Here is a 26,641-nt window from a genome sequence, read left to right as displayed (position 1 = left end):
CGGGGATGCCCTTGGCAGCTGGATGTGAGGAGCTTTCATAACGGAGGGTGGTGCAGGATGAGCGACTCCCTCCATCTGAATCCATTACTGACACACACAGGTAGGCGAGCTGACGCCACTGTTTTCTCCAGACGTCTGCCGCTGCTCTGCTCGCTGATAAGATGAAGCTGACTGCTGTGAGGCAAGACGTAGCATCAGAATTACCCACGAACCAACCTGGAGGAGGCAATCGGCGCCACATCGAGTCAAACTTGATTTTATGAGGAAGCTCGTGTTTATAAGATCTCACTTGTTTACAGTGCGGTGTCTTTTTCTCCTTTGGTTTTCCCATTACATTCAAATTTTCCACTTTTACCTACAAGGGAAAAATTCACTATTTTTCCAGTCGTGTTGTTTTACAGCAGAGGTATAAATCAAATAAGTCAGCTTGCCAAAAAACCACACAAATAGGAGTACAATCTGATTCAGTGTGAGATATGAGATGTCTACCTCCATCCGAATACAATGGAGATGAACAGAATTTAGTTTGCTTTGCTCGCTGCGCTGAAAGACTGAAGAGCATCAACAACGGATTCAACAATCAATGACTGCAGAAGATATATTATTTTTTTAATGCTGCGGGGTGAATGTCTAAGAACCTGAGAACCATATTCTGTTTATAATTGGGGTGAACTGACCTTTCAAGACTTATTGTTTTATCTTTTTACTGGTTTTCTACCAAATATAGACAGACATGCAAATAAAAAATAAGCCAAACATCAGTTATTGATCAAATGTCAGCTGCATATTGTCAGTTTTGCAGAGCTATTTCTGCATTTGACTTACTGCACTCACCAGTAAAGCAGATGCAGTTTTTCAGTGTTTTCATTATGTTTCACCATCAGCGTCTTCACTCCATCAGTGGTTAGAAAAATGTGCATAAACTGTACATTTTCCAGGATACGTACAACACAGAAACTGATTTAAAATGTGTTTCCACGCTGAGCGATTCTCCACAAAGTGTACTGAACATAACAGCGAAGCAAAAAGTGTTAAAAATGACTCTGTGTAGTATAGCTGTCATTCTGACAGACAGCGTGGAATAGTCGGAGGATGGATGAGCGCTGGGAAATAGACAGATGATAAGAGAGGAGAGAGGAAAAGTAAGATGAGTGGAGTGACAGCTGAGGAATCTGCATTAAAACAGGCGGCGGATGAGATGCTGATATGGTTATGCATATTTGTGCGTGTTCGTCTCTAATGCCGGCAAAAGACCCATCAGGTGAAGCAGCAGCCGCTATACTGAAGGCAGGTGAAGGAAACAGAAATCATCATATCATGCTGTCTTGAGGTGACTGCTGCTTCACTTCCTTCAGTCTGTCAACACATGACAGGCTCAACTTACTAACCTACATTTCTATCTCTCGGTTTAACCTTTCTAACCATGTTGTCTTTGCTCTAGGTCCAAATATTTCTCCTACTGTTGAAGAAATCGCTAGAGAATACTACACGAGACAAATTGGCATTTTCTCATGACGTGTGAGGTTACTACAAAATGCATAACATACTTTTGAAGTTGAAAACATCCAATCAATGCTTTTTAAAGAAAATTATATATAAAACGAGATGACTCTCGTATTAAGTCACCTAAAGTCATTCACTGGTTCAAGCTAAAGGACAAAATATGATACTAATTTAGGAATATTCTCCTTCAGAAACTTCAGTCTCAACAAAGGAGCTTTTTTTTTAGAATCTTGTTTCGGGCAGAAAACATCTGCAATCCAGTGGGTCAGAGGTGGGTATCATTTTTAACATTTGCTCAAAGCATCTTCACATGAGTTTATTTTTTAAAATAATTCTGTTAAACCACGGTTCAAAAGCAATGTCTGATTTTCATTGGGTAATTTTCATAGAATTTTTATTTATTATTACTTTCGTCAGATTCAAATTATTTCTGTGACCATTGTGGGTTTTTCTTTCATTAACCGAGGGGTACCAACAATTTTGTCAACGTGTGTGTGTGTGTGTGTGTGTGTGTGTGTGTGTGTGTATATATATATATATATATAGAGAGAGAGAGAGAGAGAGAGAGAGAGAGCAGTGCTATATATATCATGCAACTTGAACTACAGTTCAGGGTTTGCACATAATCCTTTACATATGGGCCAGTAAGCAGCTCTTCCACCTTTTCTCAGGCCAGAAGGCATGTCCATTCTGATCACTGGAATACTGAAAGTATCCTCAAAAGCCTAGGCAGTCATGTGAAAAGTGCAGGTAAAAGCTCTGGGGGATCCGTCACCCTGGAAATATACAAAATTGAGCACGACTAAACTATTTTAGTCTGTGTTTGACATAGAGTGGAAAGCATTAACTGACAACAAAAGTCAAAATGAAACTTAAGCCAAAAAAAGAATATTATAGCAGCAGTACAAGATGGTACTTGAACAAAAGTCAACTAACTTACACCTTCACCTAACCATACAACCTCCTTTCTAAGAGCAAAATTGTCATTTAATAAGGTGATAACTTTCAGCTGAGGTTATTCAGAGGTGGAGGAGGTCCTTAACCACATGTATGGGAATGATCTGTGATGATAATACTTACTGAACAAGAAAAGCACTCAAAGAGCGCAGTACTCCACCAAAGTTGCTCAGTTGTTGTATCATTTCTGATGGATAAGTCCTGATAAGTCCATAGCGGTTGATTTGTAGTAGGATCGTAATCATGTGATCGGCAGCAGGCAGCTGATGTAGCGTTCACTTGTTGTCATAGTTACAGTGATGGTGTGCCGCTATCTGGCAATGATACAGAAATCTTTAACAAATCCGTGGATCCAGACTATGTCGCATCACTGCCAAAATCTAATCAGCTGGTCCTTGTGTCATTTCTGACCTTGCCTGAAAATTTAATCCAAATCCATTAGTCTGTTTCTGAGTAATGTTGTGTACAGACAGACAGACAGACAAATGGACACAGATCGTTACACAATTCTGCCGCGTTCCTTGGTGGAGTAATGATATGATTACATATGGCTGCCAGTTCACGTAGCACCACCAACAGGTTAAAGTTTGCCAACCAAGAGTTAGCTTAAGCTAAGCTAAGCTAAAATAAGCTAAGCTAAGATAAAAATATAAGTACAATTAATACTGTATAGATTCTTCCATATGTGGAAACCCAGATTTTGCACAGATTCCTCTGGATGTGAAAAACAAAAATATTACACAAATGAACATAAAACAGTGTTACTGCACAGATTCTTCAATAAGTACAAATACGGATATAGGAAATACTGAACTGCAAAGATTTCACATATATGGCTCAGACTCATCCGTAAGTATAAAACATTTATATTGTAAGGATTCTTGCAAATGTACAAGAAACTGATATGAGATGAGTTTCTGAATGCACAAAATATTCATAATGCACAGGTTTGAAGTTTTTCATGTTGCAATAGAATGAAATATGTCAGTTCAAGATCAGTTATAGCACAATTTCTTCTGGTTAATTGTCTATAAGATAAAGCAATGTATTGGGAATGCTTATGGTAATAACGATTTCAAAAGTATTCAGTAACCAGCTGTCAAATAAATGTAGAAAAGGAAAAAAGGGGGGCGAGGTGTTGTTTCGCTTTGAAACACAGTATAGATATGAAGCAGAAACTACTCAAAGTGACTCAGAATAGTACTTAAACACAGTAATGGAGTAAAGCTACTTTCTCACTTTTACTTATCTTGTAAACTCTTTATGCTGTCTTTAGGATTCAGTGTGTAGAAAGCACTCTGTAAGCAGAATCTGAACCCAAGACTATTATTCTTTGGGGCGTCATAGTGAATGCAATTTAGTTATTTATCACATTCAATATCATATTTAGAAGAAAAAATGGATTGCTTTCTTCTTCTTTGGATCCATTATTGTCTGTGGTTCTTCCTGAGATGAGCTGTATGTGTGTGTCTGGCCTACCAAATTTTCTGCCTGGCAGAAACACTGCACTAATTAGCTGAAGAAACCTGGATGTGAGATTATAATAAACACAGACACACAAAAGCAGCCACGCAAACACCTGCCGTCCCACACACTCAGATCCGTACAGCAGATCTTATCATCTGCACCGAGGACGCGCCGTCTGTCTTTTCTCTCTTTGCTCAAGTGTTGTTTATTTTTGAGGGCAGAAATAATGAAACTTCAGATCAATAACTGTTAGTCAAAAAAATGTACCGTGTGATCCGTGTTCATCAGTTCATTAGTGGAAGGCTGTAATCATCGATTGTTCGGTAAATTTAACTCACTGCTATTTATTGTTCGGATGCAGTATTTATTTGGCCATGGCTCATAAAGTCTTTTTGTTTTCAGAATGCACCAGCGCACCATTAAGAGTATGCAGAATTAACTTTTTACTGCTGCTGTTTGTAAAAGATATACAAATGCACAAACAAATTATCATTGGATTACTCCGATACCGTAGAAAACTCAATATAAGCAGTGTCTTTCTTTGTAATTCGAAGCAGATTTTTTTTTACTTTTATTGGGCACAAAACTGCATGATTGTTGAATATAATTGCAGCTCAAGGCAGAAGTCTCCAGTATTTAAGCTCCATTACAGTTTCAGGACTAATAAGTTATTATGAATGGATTATCTTCATAAATAAAACCCACAGCAATGGCTAAATAAGTAAACAGTATCGGCCCACACAGTTTAAGTTTCATTGCGTTTTCCCACTCAGGCATTTCCTCTTCTAGTCTATCTGTTTTTTCTGTGTGTGTGTGTGTGTGTGTGTGTGTGTGTGTGTGTGTGTGTGTGTGTGTGTGTGTGTGTGTGTGTGTGTGTGTGTGCATGTGTGTGTTTGCAGCCTGCAGCCTGCCATAAATCAGTCAAGGCCCGCAGATCTGAACTAAAGCGTTTTGGAGCCTGGAGCCTCTGAGCTTTGTGCTTTTCAGTCCCAGACGAAACCCCATCTGTGTTTGAAAACAGGCCTTTTTTCTCCTCTTTTTTGTAAAAACACCGCTTCTACCTAGCAGGTAAATTTATTTATACTATTTATACTATTAGTGCAGGTTGCAAGTTTAACCCGCAATAATTCAGCAAAGCATCGAGGGCAACGCTTTTTTGATTCTGAGCCAGATTTGCTTTATTTGAATTTTCAGCTGATTGGAGACGGGAGAAGGCATCTGGAGAAATTAAACTAACATGAGATGATAAATACGATGTTATCAGCGGATAATCGGATGCATTATTTATGATCAACACTCATATCCTGTGTTGTACACTTGTTCTCATAAAGGGAAATAAAAATACAACAAGTGAAAGGGATCACTTTAGTTCACCAGAGTTTTTGATTCAGCAGAGACAATTTGTTTTTCCACTTTGTGTGTTTCACTGTGAGGAGTAGCATGCTGAAGCTACATTTTTCTACACTTAACAAAATGTTGTCTGTTATTTTTATTTATTTTTTAAATATATCTCGTGTGTGGTAACAGACCGTCTTTCAGTTTTTAGTGGCAGGATACACTAATGTAATAAGGTACTGGTAAGTTTATTATCTTCTCTGCACACTGATGTGATAAAATGGTACTTTTAATATTTGAAAGTTGAAAAGACTCAAAGGGGAAAACACGATAGATGTAATGTTACAAACATGACACTGAGTGATAGCTGCAGCCAGTTTATTTTGGATTTACTGTAAAGAATCCACCAAATATGCTTGCACATTACATTGATGATATTTGCAAGAGATTAAAAGGTCTTTGAGGTATTAATATTTCTTTGTCCTATCAGAAGTTGCCTTTTAAGAAACTGGTTTATCTTATGATCCAGTCTCCCCTTAACTGTGAAAAAGCTCATTACAGGCGATTCTCTCATTCAGTAGTTTCTAAACATGGTGCTGAAGTCAATGTGAAAGTGTGTTAATAACAAAAAGATGAAAACTGAGATGTAAACTTTCACAAGTTCAGGTCCCACTAACTACCATCCATTTATTTTTTGGTGATAATTTTAACAATGATTATTTCACAAAGGTATAATTGCTGAAACTGTTAAAAGTTGGGTATATTTAAAGTGTTTTTGACAGATTTAAGGGTGTCAGACTGATGCTTGCCACAAAGCATCTTTCAGTGGATCTGACAAATGTTACACTTAAAATTTCATGCTAGGTACACATTTTTTATCAGTGGCAGTGAAAAGGCTGTTGTTGTTTTTTTTTTAATTGTGAAATCTTTCAAGCTGGAAGTCTTAAAGTAAAGAAGTTCTCTAAAGACTGGAGGTTGCTGAGATTCTCAGATCATAACTATCAATGTAGAGGCCTTTTAATTACAAGACAATGCCTCATTTTCTTTGTTTTGGCCATTATTTACACTACCATTCAAAAGTTTGGGGTCACCCAAACAATTCCATAGTTTCCATGAAAACTCACACTTTTATTCATGTGATTTTCTAATCATCAATTAGCATTTCAACACAATTAGCTAACACAATGTACCATTAGAGCACAGGAGTGATGGTTGCTGGAAAAATCTGTCATTTCCACCTAGAATAGTCATTTACCACAATAACAATGTCAAAACTGTATTTCTGATTAATTTAATGTTATCGTCATTGAAGAAAAAAATGTTTTTCTTTCGAAAGGTAATGTATATAAGTAATAATTTAAATCAGTAGTCTGATGCTCATCAAACTAATAGATCCTCCTGTTGATCCGTAATGCTGAATCCAGAATTCTAACAGGAGCATATTTCTCATATATTAATTCTCTTCATTTATTCCATGTGAAATCCAGAATTGAATCTAAAATCCTCCTTCTCACATAAAAAAGCCTTAATGACTAAGCTCCAGCCTTCCTTAAAGACTTTATTGTACCATATTATCCAATTAGAGCACTTCACTCTCAGCGTTACTTGTGGTTCCAAGTGTTTTAGGAGGCATCTAGATCTTTTAGTCCTTTCCTGTGGAAGCAGTCTGGGTTTGGGGCCTGATATGTTCTTCTGCTTTCAAGATTGGCCTTAAAACATTCCTCTTTTAATGTGCTTACAGTTAGGATTGCTCAGGTCACAGTAAACTATCCTTTAGTTATGCTGCTATAGGCCTAGGCTGCTTCCCATGATGCACTGAGCACCTCTCCTCTTCACATATGCCACCATTGCACGTCACTAATGTTCTATTTTTTTCTCTTATTTAGTTTGTGTTTTATCCTCTCTGCATGCGTATATGGCCACAGTGTCTATTGTTTTCTTCTGGGTTGCTTGTTTTATTTACTCCTCACCCCAACCAGTCGAGCCAGATGCCCACCCTCCCTGAACCGGTTCTGCTACAGGTTTCTTACTGTTAAAAGCTTTTTTTTTTCTTTCCGTTGTCGCCAAAGTGATTGCACAAAGGGAATCACTTGGATTTGTTGGGTTTGTAAGGTCTTTACCCTACTATGTCAAGTGTTCTGAGACGACGTAGGCTGTGAATTGAATCTGACAAGATGGTACGAGCATTAATGATCTCTAGATAGCCACATATAAAGCACGTGTCTCCTTGTTTAAGTTACTCATATATTTAATATTGCTATCAGTACTTTAAAAAAGTTTAACTGTTGCTGTTGCAGTGCAGACTAGAGTTGACAAGAGTTTCTGTTCGTGTTTGGCATTTTTATGGGTCTTCCATCCTCTCTGTAGCAGCCCGCATCCCTGACAAACATCTCTGCATTAAAATATTCTTTTCCCAGATTTAATTCTGCAGAGTATCACTAGCACGAGACTGACTGAAGACAAAAAACACCAAAGAGTTGATAGAATGAGGACAGCATGCTAGATTTTTGCTTGGTGCATTAAATTACATTACAAAAGTGGATCTGATAGAGCTGAATGCAAGAGACGATTTTTTTTCTCTTTGCTGCACAGCAGCTACATCTAACAGTGGGGCGCAGACTAAAAATAATTGCCTCAAATGATAATTGCTACAAAGCTTCAAAAACAAGTAGTGTTTTTTTCTTCTCCTCTCGATCCATTTTTTTTTTCCCACATTTGCAATTAATCATAGCTTCAGATACTGTGGTTTTCACCCAATTAAATGCTGTAAAACACTATGCCCTCTAGCACAAAACTACACAGCAGCAAAACCACTACATGTGTTGTTCCTATCAAAAAGGGATGAAGGGGAGCAATAATTATGTAAACAGAAAATTAAATGCTTCCGACTTGTAGAGGAAATGAAGGCTGAATCCCCCCACCCCCCCTGCTTTATTCCTCTTTTCCTTTCCCTACAGCAAACACCCCCTCCCTCTATCTCTCTGAATACATTAGCCTGGGTTTCACTGCTTGCTGTTAGCTGGTTGCAACATGGTTTCTCTATGATTAGCTCCGATAGCGAAATGAGAAAAGCATGAGTCAATGCCTTTGTCCTCTGTTTAGACTCACTACTCAAATCCTCTCTATTTAAAGCCCCTTTGTCTATACAAACCAGTCCTAGGGAATGAAACGGGCCATTAACAAGATTAGCTCACTCATTCTGCTGCTGACAAAGGCTCTGCAATAGGCCGCTGATCATTAGGCTGGCAGCGAGAACAATGCTGATCTATAATCTTATACCGTGCTCTGATTGAACTATTGTGGCCCATTTATTATCCTCTGAGGGAGATGACATAATGGTCGCCTTTTTTCTCCCCAAAGAGAACTGCAATACAAAGGGAGGGGGTGGAGAAAGGATAAGTAAAGGTAGAGGGAGTCTTAACCCTTCGCTTCTTCTTATTTCCAGTCAGTCCAGGCAATCAATTGCAGTGAAATGGGCTCTCGAGATAGAGGTGCCCCTGTAATAAGCCCAGTTACAGCAGGATGGAATGGGGGTGGCTGTAAACCAGTAAGGAAGGTATGGAGTTAAATTTAAACCCACATATGTCAACAGCAAGTGGTTTTCCAGCTTGCTTGAATCAAAAACTTTGCATTTGAAAATCTCTGCAAGCAGCAGTGAAGACAATCATTTCAAATTCAACAACTTTAACTTAAATTGTGCTTTTAAACCTGCAGTAAGGCTGAAGCAGAACAAGCTACAATAGCCACCATAGCAGCGCTTCTCCGTCTATTGTCTGTTTGCATAGTATCAGCAGCAGGCAAATCTATTGTGTCGTTAATAGTCACCGAAGGGGCATAGCATTGCTGTAGCAACAATATTAGCCGTAATTACTCTCCCGTAATAGAAAAGAAATGTGAGGTATAATCACCACTCAGTCAGCGAGAGAGCAGAAGTAGGTCGGCTGTGGTAGACTGACTGATTGTGGCGAATGTGTCTGGCCTCCCAGAGCCTCCCCAGAGATCACCGAGGCAAAGATCCAGCCGTGGAGGGGTTGGAATCACCCCGCTGAGAGTCGCGCTGAAGCCACATCGCACATCCGTTACAGGAGCCTATCAGGGGAAATCTAATAGGTTCACCCTGGCAGTAATCCGCTGGTCTCCGACAAATCAAATCCTCGCGGGTGAGTATTGGGGCATCACCATGTGCAGTGTGTGTATACAAGGAGGCGAAGGTAAAGAAGATAAGAGCATTGAATCAATATCATGACCTTAGCCGGAGTCGTTCGCAGCAAATGTGTGTAAAGTCACATAGGGCATACAAATAATAAACACAACAATAATAATCATTAAAAATGGGCGCCTGATGACCAACAGACACGACGGGTCAAAAAAGACAAAACGGTATAAAATCAGTATGTATACTCAAGTGAGGTAATGTCTAGTATAAAATGGGTTTTTCAAACGTTGTCCAGCAGAATGCAGCTGGAACAGGTGTGTCTCAGCTCGAGGATGGCAAACAATTAAAGAATATAAAGTGGGGCTGGAGTGCACAGGTGTTTGTTCTGGTTTTTATGTTTTTCTTTTTGTGCCTGTTTCTGTGTAACTTTAAGAAAGGTCTATTTTACTTTGTTTCTGACATGATATTGGGGGTGTAGCACTTGTATACTAACAAGGACAACTCACACCTTTGGCTTTATCATCCAATAGATGTACAATCCATGTTCAACCAGTTATCCAGCGATAATTGTACCCCTGGTTTAGGTTGAATCTATCTGTTTTCCTCATATTGTTGTAGATCTTATTGTCAATGAAGGCACAAAAGTGTTGCAATATGTTTTTTTTATACTACATACAACAATCTTATAATAGAAAAAGATTATATTGAATTAAATCCAGATGAGGTCCCTGCCTGAGATGCTTAGATGTTTTTCCTCTGTTCTTTAAAGCAAAATAATATTTCCCTATCATGAAGTCATCAACTAACTATTTTTAACGTAAGAGGGCTGTTCATATGGATAAATTAGTGGAGTTCCCCTTAACTCTAGAGAGTGATATTTATATCAGTGACAGTATTTGTATTTAGAACATTTACTACAAATTAAATATCAAATAGTTTGTAATGATTTTGTTTATGGGTTGTTCTGCATACAAAAATCAATCACTACCTTGAATTAACATCTATATGCGACACTCATGACCACTAGATGTCGACAGAACAACTGCATCTCAAATCAAACACAAATGTGTGCATCAGCCACAGTTCCCCAGAACGGTTGTGAACACAAGAGTCGTGTATTGTTATCGTCACTTCCCCAAATCTCATTGCCTCCACTCCATGTGTATCTGTTTCCACAAAACGGTGAGCTCCAGTTTGGGGTGTGAAACAGACATGAGTGGAAAAGAAGTACCAGTGGTGAGTCGCAAAACAGCAGTAAATGAGTGCACATAAATTCGTTATACTTTTTTGGAGACACCAACTGAATGCTCCAGACTGCGCTTTATTTTTCACAGTATGGGAGGTTACTTTTGGTCTGTTTATGAATGCGAGCTGCGCTAAGAATTTCAAAGGGAGGGACTCACATGCGGGCTGCACAGTGGCGTAGTGGTTAGCACTTTCGCCTTGCAGCAAGAAGGTCCCTGGTTCGCGTCCCGGCTTTCCCGGGATCTTTCTGCATGGAGTTTGCATGTTCTCCCTGTGCATGCGTGGGTTTTCTCCGGGTACTCCGGCTTCCTCCCACAGTCCAAAAATATGCTGAGGTTAATTGATTACTCTAAATTGCCCGTAGGTGTGAATGTGAGAGTGCTTGTTTGTCTTTGTATGTAGCCCTGTGACAGACTGGCGACCTGTCTAGGGTGTTCCCTGCCTTCGCCCGAGTCAGCTGGGATTTGGCCTTTTTGTCGGCTTTATTGGATAGGCGCAGTGAGAGAGAGACAGGAAACAGGGGAGAAGAGTCGGGGGAAGACATGCAGCAAAGGGCCGCGAGCGGGAATCGAACCCGGGCCAGCTGCGTCGGGGACCAGCCCCTGTACATGAGTCGCCCGCTCAATGTGTTGAGCTATACGGGCGCCCGAAACAGCTGATTTTTAATGGAATATTTCCATAGAGGTACAGAGGAACATTTCCAGCAACCATCACTCCTGTGTTCTAATGCTACATTGTGTTAGTTAATGGTGTTGAAAGGCTAATTGATGATTAGAAAACCCTTGTGCAATTATGTTAGCACATGAATAAAAGTGTGAGTTTTCATGGGAAACATGAAATTGTCTGGATGACCCCACACTTTGGTATACTTTTGTATCTTTTATATATTACAGTTTGATTGAAGATTCAGGTATGTTAGCCTTGTAGCAGTTAATGTCACCTCGAGCAGAGACAAGTTTTGAGCTACAAAGGAATGGGTAGTTCACTTTTTCTAACTCCAAATGCCTGTTTTTTGTAATTTTTAGTCCCTTCAAACCTGTATTCCTCATCCGCTGCCAACGCTGACTTAAGTGACACCAGCTGAGGTCATTTATCAGACTTTGCACAGCTCCCTATTGAGCCACTTATGCAGTCGTATTTTCCAAAGCTCAGAGACGAGCGGCCCAATATGTCGACTACATAAATTGTGTGAAGCCCCGCAAATTACACAAGGTTGCATAATGTGTCAAAGCGGGTGTCAATGTTCACAACTTGGATGAGAAGATGAAATGGAGCTATCCCTCTGGTACTTCTTTCCAAGTTTTATGTCAGAAACAGCAGTAAGGTTTAGTTTATGTGCTAGCTTGTAGTTCATCTCGTTGTAGTCTTTTTGTCCTACTAACCCAGCTGGGTAGTGCTTCTCTTGTGTATTGTTTATTTGCAGCTACTTCCAGAGCTGCAACCTGTGACTTGAAGCTGCTGAAGCTGTTTATTAAGCTTGATAAATTGCAATGATGTTTGTAAACCTAACCTCTAAAAACATAAGTGCATTGCATCTAAACATGGATTCATGCAAGTGTACAAAATGGAAACTGCGATTTCCGGAAGCCACCTCTGTGGGGAGTAATCTCGACAATATATGGCCTCATATAGCCAAAGCTAACTATAATATTATGCGGACTGAACTAATTACCAGGGAGCAGAGCCGAGGTTCAATGTAATAATTTATTATTTGCTACATTTTTATTTCTTCCAATTTTTAATTTAGGTTAATGTACATATTTTCTTTTCCTAAGATGTCATAGATAATATTCTTAATAAATAATGTTTGTTTATATTACATTCCTTTCTGTACAGGTTTGCTTAGTAATCCAACGATAGCAAGACTGTAATGGGAGCACTGGGATGTCAGGAGTCCATATCTGGTAACTGCAAGTGGCTCCAGCATCAGATAGGAGCCTTTTAGCAGAAACCTTGTGACTCTGCTGAATAAAAGAAGGTCTCTTTTTAATTATACACTGTAATAGTTGATGCAGCTTCTGTTGGGATGTCTAGGGATCCATTACGATCTTCTCCTGAAGACGTTTTGCAGTAATACAACAACATCACACCATATTTGCACTGCTACTGAGAGAAAACAGCCATTATTCACACAACCCACAAGGTTTCTTATCACGAAAAGAGGTATTTTTTCAACCAAATGACTAATGCTGTCATTTTTCTGAGGATATCCTCCAGGTGACAAAAGCTCAGAATCAGTTAACTTCCTACAACAAGCATCAATATTCAAGCTGTAGGGATGTAACTGTAAACTAGACATAATACAGGATCACTCACATATGACTCTAATGTAAATAGACGCAGTGAGTCGCAAACTTTTGCTCTACAACTGTAGGTCCTTTCATTTAAATTGCAATTAAATACCACAAATCCTAGTGCCAAATGGTGAAAAAGGTGTTTACACTCTAAAAAATAATGCTTGGGCTCAATAAAAAACTGTTTGCATGAGTATTTTTGAGTTACTTCTAATGAGATTATGTTCAACCAACTAACTATACTGAGTTGTGGGAATTACTTTTTCATTTGCAATCAAGAGTATTATTATTTAACGCGTACTTAAACATTGGCAATATAAAAACAAGTTGATTACTCATAAATTGTTTTTGTGTGTTTCGTAGTTAATTACCACGATTATGAAAAGTGTGACAAACATTTTAAAAATTAACTCGCTCCAATTAGCGTTCAGTAGTTTTTTTTTTGTTTTGTTTTGTTTGGTTCATGTAATAGTTTTGAAGAAATCCATTAACTCACACTCTTCTCTATAATGAACTGTAATTGCATATTTCAGCTCACAATATTCAAATCCTGAAGGCAACACCCCCCCCCATAAATTCTCCCCAAAATTTTAATATGAAAAGCCCTCGCTAGCTGTGCTGATTTGTCCAATTAAACTTGTTTATTACTGTCAAGGAACACGGCAGAGTTATGTAACGACCGGCATATGCTTGTCCGTCTCTTTGTCTCTTAGCAACATTACTCAAAAACGAACCAACGGATTTGGAAGCAATTTTCAGGGAAGGTCAGAAATGACACAAGCACCAAGTGATTAGATTTTGGCAGTGATGCAGCTTATAGTCTGGATCCACAGATTTGCTAAAGATTTCTGTATCATTTTGAGACAGCGGCACAACGTCTCCTGTAACTATGACAACAAGTGAACACTAAGTCAGCTGCCTGCTGACGATCACATGATTGCGATCCTACTACAAATCAACTGCTGCAGACTTATCTGGACTTATCCATCAGAAATCATACGACTGAGCAGCCTTGGCCGAGTACTGCGCTCTCTGAGTGCTTTTCTTGTTTCTATCCACTTGCAAATTCATTCATTGTTTTTGTGGAATTTATTTGTAAAAGACTTCATAAACATCTTGAAATATCTTTTATAGCATATTTTTCAGCCTACAGGTTCTCTAACACACACTGTAAGCATCATAAGGTGGAGAAAAAATTAGGTTATCAAGCCAATTTCAGTAAGTTACAACGACTAATGCAGAAATTTGAGTTTAAATTATACACAATATCAAGTTGATGCTATTACCAACATTATTATATCAACTGTCCTCAACTAAAGAGGTTTATATAAATCACAAAAGAAGAATTTTTATCTTGCATTTATGCATTTGTTTAAAGTGGTGACAATTGGTCTGAATTTCTTTTCCAAGTGCATCAGGCTCCTGTAAGCTATGACATCACAACAGACAGGGATCTAAGAGGATTTAGTCAATGAGAGATTTTCTGTTTTAGTCACTGAGTGTTCAGAGCCATATGTGCAGGTGTCCTTGCCATGCTCCTAGACCAAACAAATACAAAAGATCAAATTATACCTGCGCAAATAAAATGCTCTGTCACTGAAAACCAACCGACGCGCACTAGTGGAATTTATATACAGTATGTTTGCTTTAATGTGCATCATGTTCAGCTTTAACACATTTTTCACACATTTTTGCCTCTGAAACCCAGTCGTGTCCAGTCTGCTGCAGACTCATTTCTCACGGCGGCCTAAACACACTTTTTTTTTGGTCTTATTAACATTAGCAGGGACAGGCTGAGGAGCTGCAGTCACACTCAGACTAATTCCCTTATTCCTGAGAGGGCAGCGGTGATGTATGAGGGGAATGAGATGGGAGGCACAGGTCGATTGGCCAACACTGTCGCCATCACACAGTAATGAGATCTCAGGGGGAGGGGAAAATAGAGACAGATTCCTCCAACTCCCTGCTCACATAATACTAATTGGCCAGCATAGGATAGGTAAGACGCAGGAAGTTTTAATGACGTTATTAAAAAGTATTTCCCTGCCTGCTTCTGACAAATACCATCACTGAGCGGGATTGATGCTGTCATGAGTGGCCTCTGCACAGAACTGATCACATATTAGCTGGAGCTAAATCTTCAGGTTTGGGCTACAACCCCTTATATTCAGCCTTTTAATACAACAATTGAGATTTCCCTAGTTTGCACCTATTCTGCTGGGATGAAATATCGCCTGACACCAGGGTCTGACCTCACCGAGCCGATCCTTGCAAGAAAAATATCAAGAAAAGGCTGAAAAAAAAACAGCACAGCATGATACAGCTGCATAATGAAGCTGATGGTTGGAATCAAGTGTTCACCAGTCACGTAATGTGCAGTTAAACTCATGTAATGCTGGTTCCCATTTACCATTAAGTGCATTTTAGATGTCAGCATGGAAATAAGTGGAGTCTTTCCACCGCGTTGAGTAATTTCTATGTATTTCTGTTCCATAATTTATATTCTACACATTGTTCCAGACACCCGCCTCTCTGTTCTATAATTTTCACATTGCCCATGACTTCCAGAGTGAAAAATCGGTAGGTAATGCTGCAGTTCAATTTCTATATTTTCCTCATGTGTGTGTGTGTGTGTGTGTGTGTGTGTAGCACGAGCCTGGATACAACCCAGAGGCTGAAACCATGTGGAAGGCACTTTGCAAATTATATTGATCTCTCCCTCGGCCTGCCTCCTACCTGCTGCCCATCCTAATGCATGTTTTACAGATGCGTAGAAGGTCTGACACCGACTTCTTTTTTATTCCATCCTGTTATTTTCTTCCTCTCTCTTTGCATTAACATCCTGCCTCACTTTCTTCCCTTTGCTGTCCTTCTCTTCATCTATCGCTTCCCCCTTTATGCACTCATTCCTCATCACACACATGTAGACGTCCACCTGCAGCAGGGCGTGACATCTGTATGACTTACATGCTTTCCTGCATCCTGTCCTTCTAATTATGACATTATTATGAGCTTTCAGGGTGACGAGCAGCAGTGCAGATTCAGAACATGACCTAATGAGTGTGAAGTCACGGTGGAAAATTACAAAGAGGGTCAAACTAGAACATGTTTTAAATCTTACCTCTGCAAGATGAGGTGAAATAACAACATATCTCCAAATGCAACCCAGCAAACAAAGGAATTTTGATTGTGACCTGCTTTCAAGCTGGTTATTAATAGAACTAAATCCAGATATCAGACGAACCAGCAACAAACACAACATTTTGCAGAGATTGCAGCGTTGCAAACTGCAGATGTTGGGAATAGGTGGCCCATGAGGACCAGTCTCATCGCATGATGTCGGCTCCTTCACGGCAGCTGACATCCCAAGATGGAATACATTTTGCTGTAAGTTTACTGAGATTATGTGTAAGTGGGTTGGAAAATCCAAGCCTAATTAAGCGTAATGATAGTCTTATCTCCTGGACAGCAGCCAAGCATATGCATGCAGTCATGAGAATCACATGAAAGAGCTTCTTGCCGGCTCGTGGGATCCCTTTATTTACAAATGAAGCACTAGACATAAGTAGGGCTGCATTTCAGTCATATCATCCTACTTTTCGACTACAAATTTAACTCAGACAGTGACTACTTGGAACTTCTTAAACAGTGAGTTTACTAACTATGTAATTTATTTAGAGCTCTTTTTTATGCTGCTGAATGCACAGTGTCACTTTTAATGGTTCAAATGCTGCTTACGTGCAATTTCCTGACCATATTTATTCTACTTTATTCGTTATTATTTCATTTCACTTACCTCCCATATTGTATATAACTGGCCTCTTTTGTATATGATGTCATTTTTAATATTGTCTTATTTTATATGTACATTTGATTTTATTATTTAATGTTGATATTTTATTTCTTATTGCTCGTTACCAATGCACCGTCCAGTGGAAGCTATTTATATTTTCGTCATGCCCCCATGTATGACGACAATAAAGCTATTAAATTCTATTCTGCACTTGTGATTATAGTGGTATGTTTTTACTGGTCAAGATGTATTATTGTAACAATAGTTTAAATTCTAAATTATACATATGCAAAACTCAATATGTTACAACACAGTTTTAGACATATTGTATATGAGCTCAGAAATGCCAACCTTAAAGTTATATACTAAATGTAGCTGGCCGCTGTTGTGGCATTTTAAGATTGAACAAATGTTAAATTAGACGAATAGGTAAATGGGTAGGTGTGTAAATCAGATTTTAGAACAAGCAATGATAAGATCGGAAAACCTAATGTGTCAACTGAATTTATGCATACACAAAATAATCCTGTGAAAATCGCAGCCCAACGGAAACCCATACAAGGCGTTGAGATTTCATCTGCACTCATGAGTTCAAACCAAGGTCAATGCTAACCTACCAGAAACAAAAAAAGAGGAGGTGGTTAAACTTTTGATACGATCACATCATATGCATCCTGATTGGGTCTTAAGATGATGGGTTGTGGCTTTCCAGAACAGAGGAGAAGTGTTCAGGAGAAGTTTGCATAGGTATATAAGACGATGTAATACTTTGTGTAGACAGTTAAAATCACGACATTTTGCTCATGATTCTTCTTACAGCCTCTATTTTGAATAAACATTATTCATATCAGACTCTGAAGACTGCTTAAAGACTCGTTCTTGAAAACTTTTTGATGACTCCAACTTTTGATTCAGAATTGATTTTTGACTACATGTTTGACAAAGCTGCCTGATCATCATCCCCTCTGCTGACAGACTGAGTCACAACACTGCAAAACACAACCCTAATATCCATGAGATCTATTTCTCTGCTATGTCTTGCTGCAACATCGCTGAAGCTTTGTCACAAAATGACATTCCTATACAGCTCTCAACTGTAATTGAGAACTGCATTCTCAATTAAGTTTGGAGGGAAACATATTTTCTGCCAGACTAGGTTTGTATCACAAATATGTTTCTAATCAAAATATCTTTGTCATGTATTTTACTGCTTCACTGGTGCTCCCTTAAAGCCAATCAATAACATTAGACCGGGTGAGCTGTGTCACCTTGGTAACTCAGAACTTCCAACATGTAATAGAAGTCTCATTGTAATGCTAATCATGGCATTTTCCCCAAACCTTAACCAAGTAATTTTGGTGCCGAACATTTCCCAAGCTTCTAAGATGTGAAAATGTTCAAAAAGCTGTGATATTTTTCTAAATTTAACCATGTAGTTTTGGTGCCTAAACTGCACCAGAAAGAGAAAAACCAAAAGGGAAAGACAGAAAACTAAACTTAATTCTGAGGCTGATGGTCTGTCGTCTGTCATGGGACCCAAACGCTGGTCTTCTGGGAAAAAGATGGTCTGCTGGTCTACGTCACTGGTCCCAAATTATGTTCATTTCTAAACAAAATGACACTTTTAAACACATTTGAGAATGCAGTGTAGTGTCATTTTGTGGAGCCCAGGGGAAAAGGCTCTTAATATCACTTCGCTTTCCTATATTCTTTCAAATTGTAATGTAATATCCCTCTGCTGACATATTGCATATGAGCTTTAAAAACGCCAACCAGGAAATTTCGTACAAAATATACCCTCAAAATGTAACTGGCTGCAAAGCACAACTCTAATATCCGTGAGATCTGTTTCTCTGCCTTGTCTTGCCTCATGTGTGTCCAGGTGTCTGTTATCTGAAAGATCCTGTATCTCGAGAGACTTCTTGATTGCTCCGATGTTGAGACTTGAAGTGTGCTTCCTCTGTCTTTGGCTCGCTGCCTCCAGTGTACGCATGACCGTTAATACTCAGGTGGACGGCCGAGTCCAGCTCCCAGGGTGACACTCCTATTTCTGCAGCTCTGATGACAGACCCTCGTGGTGTTTGTGGTACATCAGGGACCACGAAGCCGTGGCGTTCCTCTGGCTCGCAGAAGCTGCCAACCCTCTAACGAGTCTCCTCAGACTCTACAAGGACCCTACACGGACTGTTATCGACTGTCCCGTTTTATCTGATGTGAACCCGCAGCAGTCGTCCCAGTGGGGCGGCCCTTTGTGCAAACGTGCAGTTAAATATACTCCATACAGCGTGCAGCTGCGTGGACGCATGAATGGATCCACAACCAGAGTGTGCACCAGCAGGAACGCACCGAAGAACGTCAGAGGGCAAGTAAACGGCCACATTCACCCACATTAATAAAACCAGAGGATCACCAGCTACAACAGAGAAACAAATGGCACTACAAGCTTCCAATTTGCTTTTCTTGTGACTATATAAATGTAATTTAGTGCTTTTTTCCCCCCCTATTTCATTGTTGAAGTTCATAAATAAGAAAAACAAAGGCGAGCTTCTCCTGAACAGAAGGTTTTGGCATAATAAAGAAGCAATAACTCACTCCTGCTGCAGATCTGAGGAGAATTGACTCCTGTTGTTCAATAACAGTTTATTAAGGATGCCATTTCTGAATTGGTCATTCAGTGAGAAATGACAAGTTGTGGCCCAAAGCCATAGTTTACTGGCAAGACGTTCACATTGACTGTGACAACTATCTAAAACCCAGCTTCAAGGTTGCAAAGTTAAAGCAGGACGCTCAAAACTTTTTTGTTTTTAGACAAATTGGCCACAGCGCAGTTGTGGAATTACACAATGTTCGGTTCATTTCTGCTCCTCGTAGGACATTAGAATCTGTGTGGAGCAGCTGTCAAAAAGGCACCACTGTGCTCCAAAATACTGGAACTGTCACTTTGTGTTCCGACTGAAGGCTCAGCACTTAGAAAAGCTGTCACTTCTGCTGTAATGACATTTCACTGCTCCCTCACACCTGTGAAGTGCTGCTGTTGGTTTCGAACAGCACGACTGATATTAAAGCAAAAACCGTGAGAAAGTGTCTGTAGCACGGCTGGATAGTATAGAAAGTGTTCTGACATTTAAATAGCTTAACCTACAGTCATTTCAGTGTCGGCAGCAGGACTCTTGACCGCAGCGACTGCACTCTGATTCCTTTACAAACCCTCTTCCCTCACCTCACACCACCTCTGCTTCCTCATGACTGACAGGCAAAGCTGCTCATTCAAAACCACACATTCTGTTTAACAAAGAATATGTTATCTTGACGCTTAAATAAAACCTTCTGTCAAGTGAATGCCAACTGCGCCACGTTAATTATCCATTTAAGGATTTAATAATTTTCTTTTATTGAGGCACACTAACACTCTGATTTAATCCCTGTTTCATTTTCTGAAGATGACAGCGCACCACCAGGAACTATTGTTTGAGCACAGTAAATGTCAGCAAATGTAAATCCATAGTTGCAGCGAGTACTTTACTGTAGCATAACAACACTGGAGAAAACACCAGGAGGCTATTTGCTCACTGTAATGGTCGATGCATCAAGATGAATGGAGGCTCTTACAAAGACATTAGATTTTTTTGTGGATATGAAGAGATGTTTGCAAAAGTTTGGGCATCCCAGGACAGCAGACAGACATTAAACATCAGAATTTTTTTAAATGTGTAAGTGTTGTTTTGTGTAATTTTATGATTGGAACCCTCTGAACCCCAAAACTCTGTAGGAGTTTAAAATGCATGATGTTTGTTTCAAAAAAAGTCAAAAATATACCTTTTATTAGAACCAGAAACTGTAAAAACTGGAAAATAAATGTTCTGCATTCCTTTTTTTTGGTTTGTTTTTTTTAGGAAAAGTAACATAATCCAAGCTTAAAATAGTGATATTTCATCAAAATTACTTTACTCTGCATGTCTCATGTAAAAAAACAAAACAAAACATAGTTCATGGTAACCAGATTCTGTAAAAAATGTAAAAAATCTGCACTCCTTGTTGCAACTGTAAAAACATTAGTGACTTAGCTGTGACCAACAGTCACATGGCGAAAAAAAAATAAAAATCAGGGACTTTGTGGCTGAACTGCAAGCAGTGTTTATGCAAGCAGACAAGCATGGAGGAAAATTAAAAATTTAAGTAGTAAACCAGTACGTAGAGACAACTTTTCTCTCTCAATACTGGCAACAACTCTGGGCACATGGAAAATTCTGGACATAAAGATTCCAGTTTTTTAAAATTTTTGTAAAAAGAATAATCAGAGAAATGAAACGTTGAGCCACCAGTTTTTTTTTTCCCCCAGTAATGACGACACCTGAGTTCTGCTGTACATTTTGATCACTGTTAACATTTTTTAATTTTGAAATGTTTTCATTTATAATCAACAGTGTTATAACAGTTTTATACAGCTCAAAAGACAGTTTTCATCCTCCTCCTATTCTAGTCATGGTTGTGCTGTTTCTATAGAGGTGCAGGACTTTACATTGCAGTGAAAAATGAGCCTATCATGAGTAAAAATGTGACAGGAGCCAAAAAACTCCCCAAAACTGCTTGGAGTTCAGAGGGTTAAAAAACTAAATTTCTCGCACAAAACTGTGCACCGTTTATCTGTTATTTTTATACAGAAAACACACTTGATATAAAATAATTTCTGAATTGTGCTCTCCATCTGTACGATGCTCTGGGGCCAACCAGGCAATGAGCCTGGGCTGGGCGGCGGGTCAACAGGGAGCAGGGACGGAGGGAGCACATGTGCAGAAAACAGGCTGAAACTGTTCCACAATCAATTTTCATCACCTCTGTGGCAGCTGCTGCCCGGTTAGGTGATGCGAAGGAGGAGTGAACCGTGTTGTTGCAGAGCAGAGGATGAGCCGCCGTCAGAGGAAGCGGAGGAAGACTCGGGTCGCTGTTTGTGTGTCTGGAGGGCTGTTCCAGGAGCAGGAGCTTACCTCTGCAGATGGTGCCGTTGCCCACGTAGCCCGGCTTGCAGGTGCACAGGTGTCCTCTGATGGTGTTTGTGCAGATGGCGTTGTCGTCACACAAATTTTGGCCACTGGCGCACTCGTCATGCTCTGTGGAAGAAAAAGAGAGGAACTCTTCAGTCTCCCTTTGTGTGTATTTGTGTCTTTGTTGTGCAAAAGAAGAACAGGTCATTTGTCCTTTTGAGCTGAGAGGACCACGGAGGCTCCACTATGAGAGGATGGTGAACCAGCTAGCTGGCTGAGAATATGAGGCCAACGCTGAGCTTTTCTTCTGTCAACAGCCACCTGTTCTGCTTGGCACGCTCACACTGGATTTGAAGTGGATCCTGTAACATGAAGGTGACTTCAAAAGATTGCAAAAGCACCTTTTCCAGCCTAGTTTCACTTTAAAACCACCTTCAGTGGTAGAGCTGGACCGAGCAACAGCTGATACATGCCAGGTGTGATGACTGATCAATTAGCTTAATGATGTTGGCTTGGTGACTACTGAGACACAGCATCAAAAAGCACACACACTCCTAACATCTACACTATCATGTAAACAAGTTGAGCTTTCTAGAAGGTTTCAGAACACAAGGTCATCCGTGTCGATTCTGACAGAATTCAGAAAACATGTTGCTGTGTTGTCTCGGATTTTGTTCAGTCTCCATAGATGTCGTCTCTGGAGTCGGACACAGAGCTCTGTAAAATACTTTGGCTGAATTTTGAGAATTTCACACATTTTCAGTCCTGGGTATTTTTCTATTTTCACGCTAAAAAAAGCGTCTTACCTGGGAAGCTGTTGTAATACCTCTCCAGAAACTCCTGCAGCCTTGAAATTTGGTGAATTCACAGGTATACATGCCACACATCAAATTCTTCTAATGCTAGAGGCGTCAAAGGTTGGTGGAATGTCAGCTAAAGACTGAATTTTTAGCAGGATACATATATACGCATATATATGTACATACACTTACAAGAAATTTCTGAAGTCACAGTACCTCCTTCAGTTGAAAAAGTTGGACTTTTTCAAAGGCCAGTAATGAAAATTGTGGCCTCTCCTTGAGCTATTTAATCATTGGGATCCAGTGGAAACAATCTCATGTGTGCGTTCAACAAATTTCATGATTGTGGAAGTTTTTTTTCTGGAGATATTGAACCTCTAAAAGGATTTTTCAGGTAAAATGCTTTTTTGATTGTGAACACACAAAAACACTCAGGTCTGAGAACATCTGAAATTCTCAGAATTCAGCTCCGAAAAACGAAACACTCTGAGCAAAATCTGAGACGGCAGAGCAACATCGCCATCTGAAATGGCCCGGACCGACCCCGCTAATTCTACACCTGCTAATGGAAAATGGCTGCTTGAAACATTGCAGTTTCTCACTCTGCCCCGATGTAATATCAGTAAATGGCAGCTGGTGTTTTCCAGAGCCAGGAGAGCTTTTTGATTGCGAGGACAAAACATGGGAAAGATATAAAAAAAAAATAGCTCAATTATCTTCTCCCTTACTGTAACACCAGTGACACCTTCACTGCAAACCTGCTCACTGCCATCAGCGCTCTTTATCCCGGTAATGAGACAAGAAGAACGTCTCCAGCACTCCTTATATCACAAAGGGAATGAAATAACGCAAACACAGATAACACAGGGGAGATAATTAATTCCAGATATGCCAGATCATGTGTGATAAATACATCTGGTGCTTCTTTTTTGTAGTATAATGTATGGCTATGACCTTCCTCATCCAGTTAATATAACTTGTCAAAACCAAAGCAACATTGAGAAAATTTAAACGGCTAATTCCTGGTTGAAAGTCTTTGGATGACTGAGGATCCATCACTCTGCAGAAAAGAGCATCACATTGACAGAGAGCAGGACTGGAGTCATGTCAAAACCTTGGAAGAGCAATTTTGGCATTTCTCTTATCCTTGAGCTGAGCGTTACATGGTCGTCAATGGGCTGCATAAACCTTACGACCGTAAAACTGAGAGGCAATTTTATTACAGAAAACTGTGCAAGGTCAGCAGTATGAAAATACGGCCAGACTGGTTTGAACTGTGAAATGCTGACTTACTACTAACACGCTACATGATGCCGTACATACAGTACAGTCTCAGGGTCGGCGTTTCGTATTCTGCAGGGTACCGTGAACTGCTCTCTTGACTTTTATAAGTTCGCTGTTTGCTGGAGGCCAGAGGGGGGAAGTGGTGGGTTTAGTGGTGCAGGTGGTGCATGATCAGCCGCCGCTCGGAGACCTTGCACTGAGGAGTAATCCCATCTAACTGCTCTGCCAGTGTGAGTCAGGAAAGTTAGCTGCATAGCAAAAGTTTGACTCTGCTTTTCAGCGAAAGATACCTAATTTCACTCAGACTTTGATGCTGCCGGAGACCTTGAAGAATTTCTGAGGAGTGTTCCAATGAAAATGTTTGTTTTATGTATAAAATCCTCAACGCCTGCAGCCTTAAAAGTTGGCTCTGAAAAGTTTAGATAATAATGTGGTTACACAGTGACTTATAACACTGCAGCGCGTTTCATACTGAGTTGTGAACATACTGAGGTCACCAGTGTGCAGCAGAAAAATGCATTATGTTGCATTAGTAGCTTGCATGAATGTTTAATTGTATTTATTTGTTTTGGGGGGGGGGGAACTTGGAATGAATCTCCAGCTTCAGAGCTCATTCAGTGATCTTGCACCACAATATTCTCTGAGTGTCAATTAGATTATAATATACAAGACATGTACCATCTGAAATAAATCAGCTATAAACTAAGAGACACATTGAACCTGGTGACTCCCAAAGGTCCACAGTCCTGAGGCAGTTTCCAATTCTATTGTTCACCTAATTGTACAAACACCACCTTTATGAAGTTTTACAATTGCTCACCTCAACTGCCTCAAACATTGGGTGAATGGACCACATGCAGGAAAATGTAATTCCTAAGCTGCAAAGAACAACCCAGGCTCCACAAAACCACATTTCTATACCATTCTCAACAGTAACTGAGAACTGCATTCTCAGTTTAGTTTGGAGGGATTGTCTGCCAGATTAGGTTTGTATCACAAATATGTTTCTAATCGATGCATCTTTGTCACGTATTTTACTGCTTCACTGGTGTTCCAATCAACAACATCAGACAAGGTGAGATGTGTCACTCTGGTAACCCAGAAAACAGAGGAGACGCTTCAAACATGTAATAAGTCATATTCTAATGCTAGCCATGCCATTTTTCCAAACCCTAACCAAGTAATTTTGGTGCTAAACCTTTCCAAAGCTTCTAGCATGTGAAAGTGTTTAAAAGTGTAGTTTTGGTGCCTAAACTGCACCAGAAATCGAAAGAGAAAAACCTAAAAGTGAAGGATGAAAGTAAACGACAGAAAATGGAACTGAATTCTGAGGCTGATGGTCTTTCGTCCAGCATGGAACCCAAACACCGGTCTTCTGGGAGAAAGTTGCTCTGCTGGTCTATGAAACCAACCAGCCCTTCGTCCTACTAATGCAGACATTTTAAGCTCTTTCAAACTTGCCGCCTTTTTCACAATGTCACAAGTCAGAAATTGCATTCATTTCTAAACAAAATTACATTTTTACACACATTTGAGAATGCAGTGTAGTTGTATTGGAGTGTCATTTTGTGGAGATCACTTCACTTCCTTAGTTTCTTTCAAACTGTAATGTAAAATTCCCTCTGTAACTTCTCTGGAATCTATAGAGAGCTATCGGTATGACAGGTTATCTATGGGTATCTCAAGTTTGATCTTTTTACTTGCAAATGAAGAACCAGTTCCTACTGTTTCCCCTCTTCATTTCCTGATTTTGGAGATGCACCTACCAAGGACACAATCCCTCACTGACCTCCCACCTGCAACCAAGGCCATGCACTCGACTGGAACCTACAACTAAGTTGAAGTCAAACAAGACTGCAGGAAGTTCAACTGCAATGCTGGATGTGAACAATCCATGCTCTCCTCAGTGGCTCTCTATGTACCACACAGCACATACAGTGTATTTTAGTCAGTGTATTTAGTGATGCTGTGGCAGTGGGGTGGTTTTTGCACAGCTGCAGGCGAGGAGGTGTTGGTTCAGGGAGCAGTGCCGGGGCAAATAATTGGCACACCTCTAGTGCTAGCTGAGGCTGCTATTCTGAGAGCAACTAGACCAGAAGACAAGATACGCCATGCTCTAAATTTGCACAATGAAAAACATAATAGTATGTCTGTTACCTTTTCTGTGACATGTATTTATTTATTTCCCCTTGTTTTGAGTGAAATTATAACAGCTGCACATAAAAGTTTTTTTCTTCCTTGCCAAATATGTCCATATGACGTGTTTTTGGGTAAAATCATGAACAAAATAAGCGTCCAACACCATGGCTGAGCATTCCTTGAAACTGCAGTGTACTGATAGCCTCAAAAACACAGAGCGAGACTTCTGGGGCTTCAAACATCAGCGGTCTCCAACCACTGGGCGGCGGGCCGGTACCAGGCTGCACGGCGGAGTCTGCAGGGGGCTTTATTTTGAAAAATGATGAGATCATCTTCCCATGACTTCCCGTCTGTGCTCGTTTACCACACTTTTGTCAGTTTAAAATATGCTGAGGTTAACTGATTATTCTAAATTGCCCGTAGGTGTGAATGTGAGAGTGATTGTTTGTCTTTGTATGTAGCCCTGTGACAGACTGGTGACCTGTCTAGGGTGTCCCCTGCCTTCACCTGAGTCAGCTGGGATAGACTCCAGCCCCCCCATGACCCGAGTGAGGATTAAGCGGTGTATAGATAATGGATATATTATTACTCCACCAAGGAATATGCCATTACATTTTTCATCATCATGTAGTTAATAATCAAATATAACTCAATAATTATCTCATCTAACGCATAATTACAAGATA

At 39.9% G+C, this 26,641-nt stretch overlaps 1 protein-coding gene across 1 annotated transcript in view; it reads right to left on the bottom strand.

Moving 5' to 3' along the window:
* LOC111575341 (protein kinase C-binding protein NELL1) overlaps positions 1–26,641 on the bottom strand; it is a 345,892-nt gene that overhangs the window by 62,305 nt on the left and 256,946 nt on the right. The window contains exon 14 of the mRNA XM_055013217.1: positions 21,736–21,858. Within this exon, the coding sequence (XP_054869192.1) occupies positions 21,736–21,858 (123 nt within the window). The remainder of the gene's footprint in view (positions 1–21,735; positions 21,859–26,641) is intronic.

Source organism: Amphiprion ocellaris, chromosome 1, assembly GCF_022539595.1.
Source record: "Amphiprion ocellaris isolate individual 3 ecotype Okinawa chromosome 1, ASM2253959v1, whole genome shotgun sequence".
NCBI classification, from domain to species: domain Eukaryota; kingdom Metazoa; phylum Chordata; class Actinopteri; family Pomacentridae; genus Amphiprion; species Amphiprion ocellaris.
Note: the sequence above shows the minus strand (reverse complement) of the source record. Positions and strands in the feature narration are given on the sequence as shown.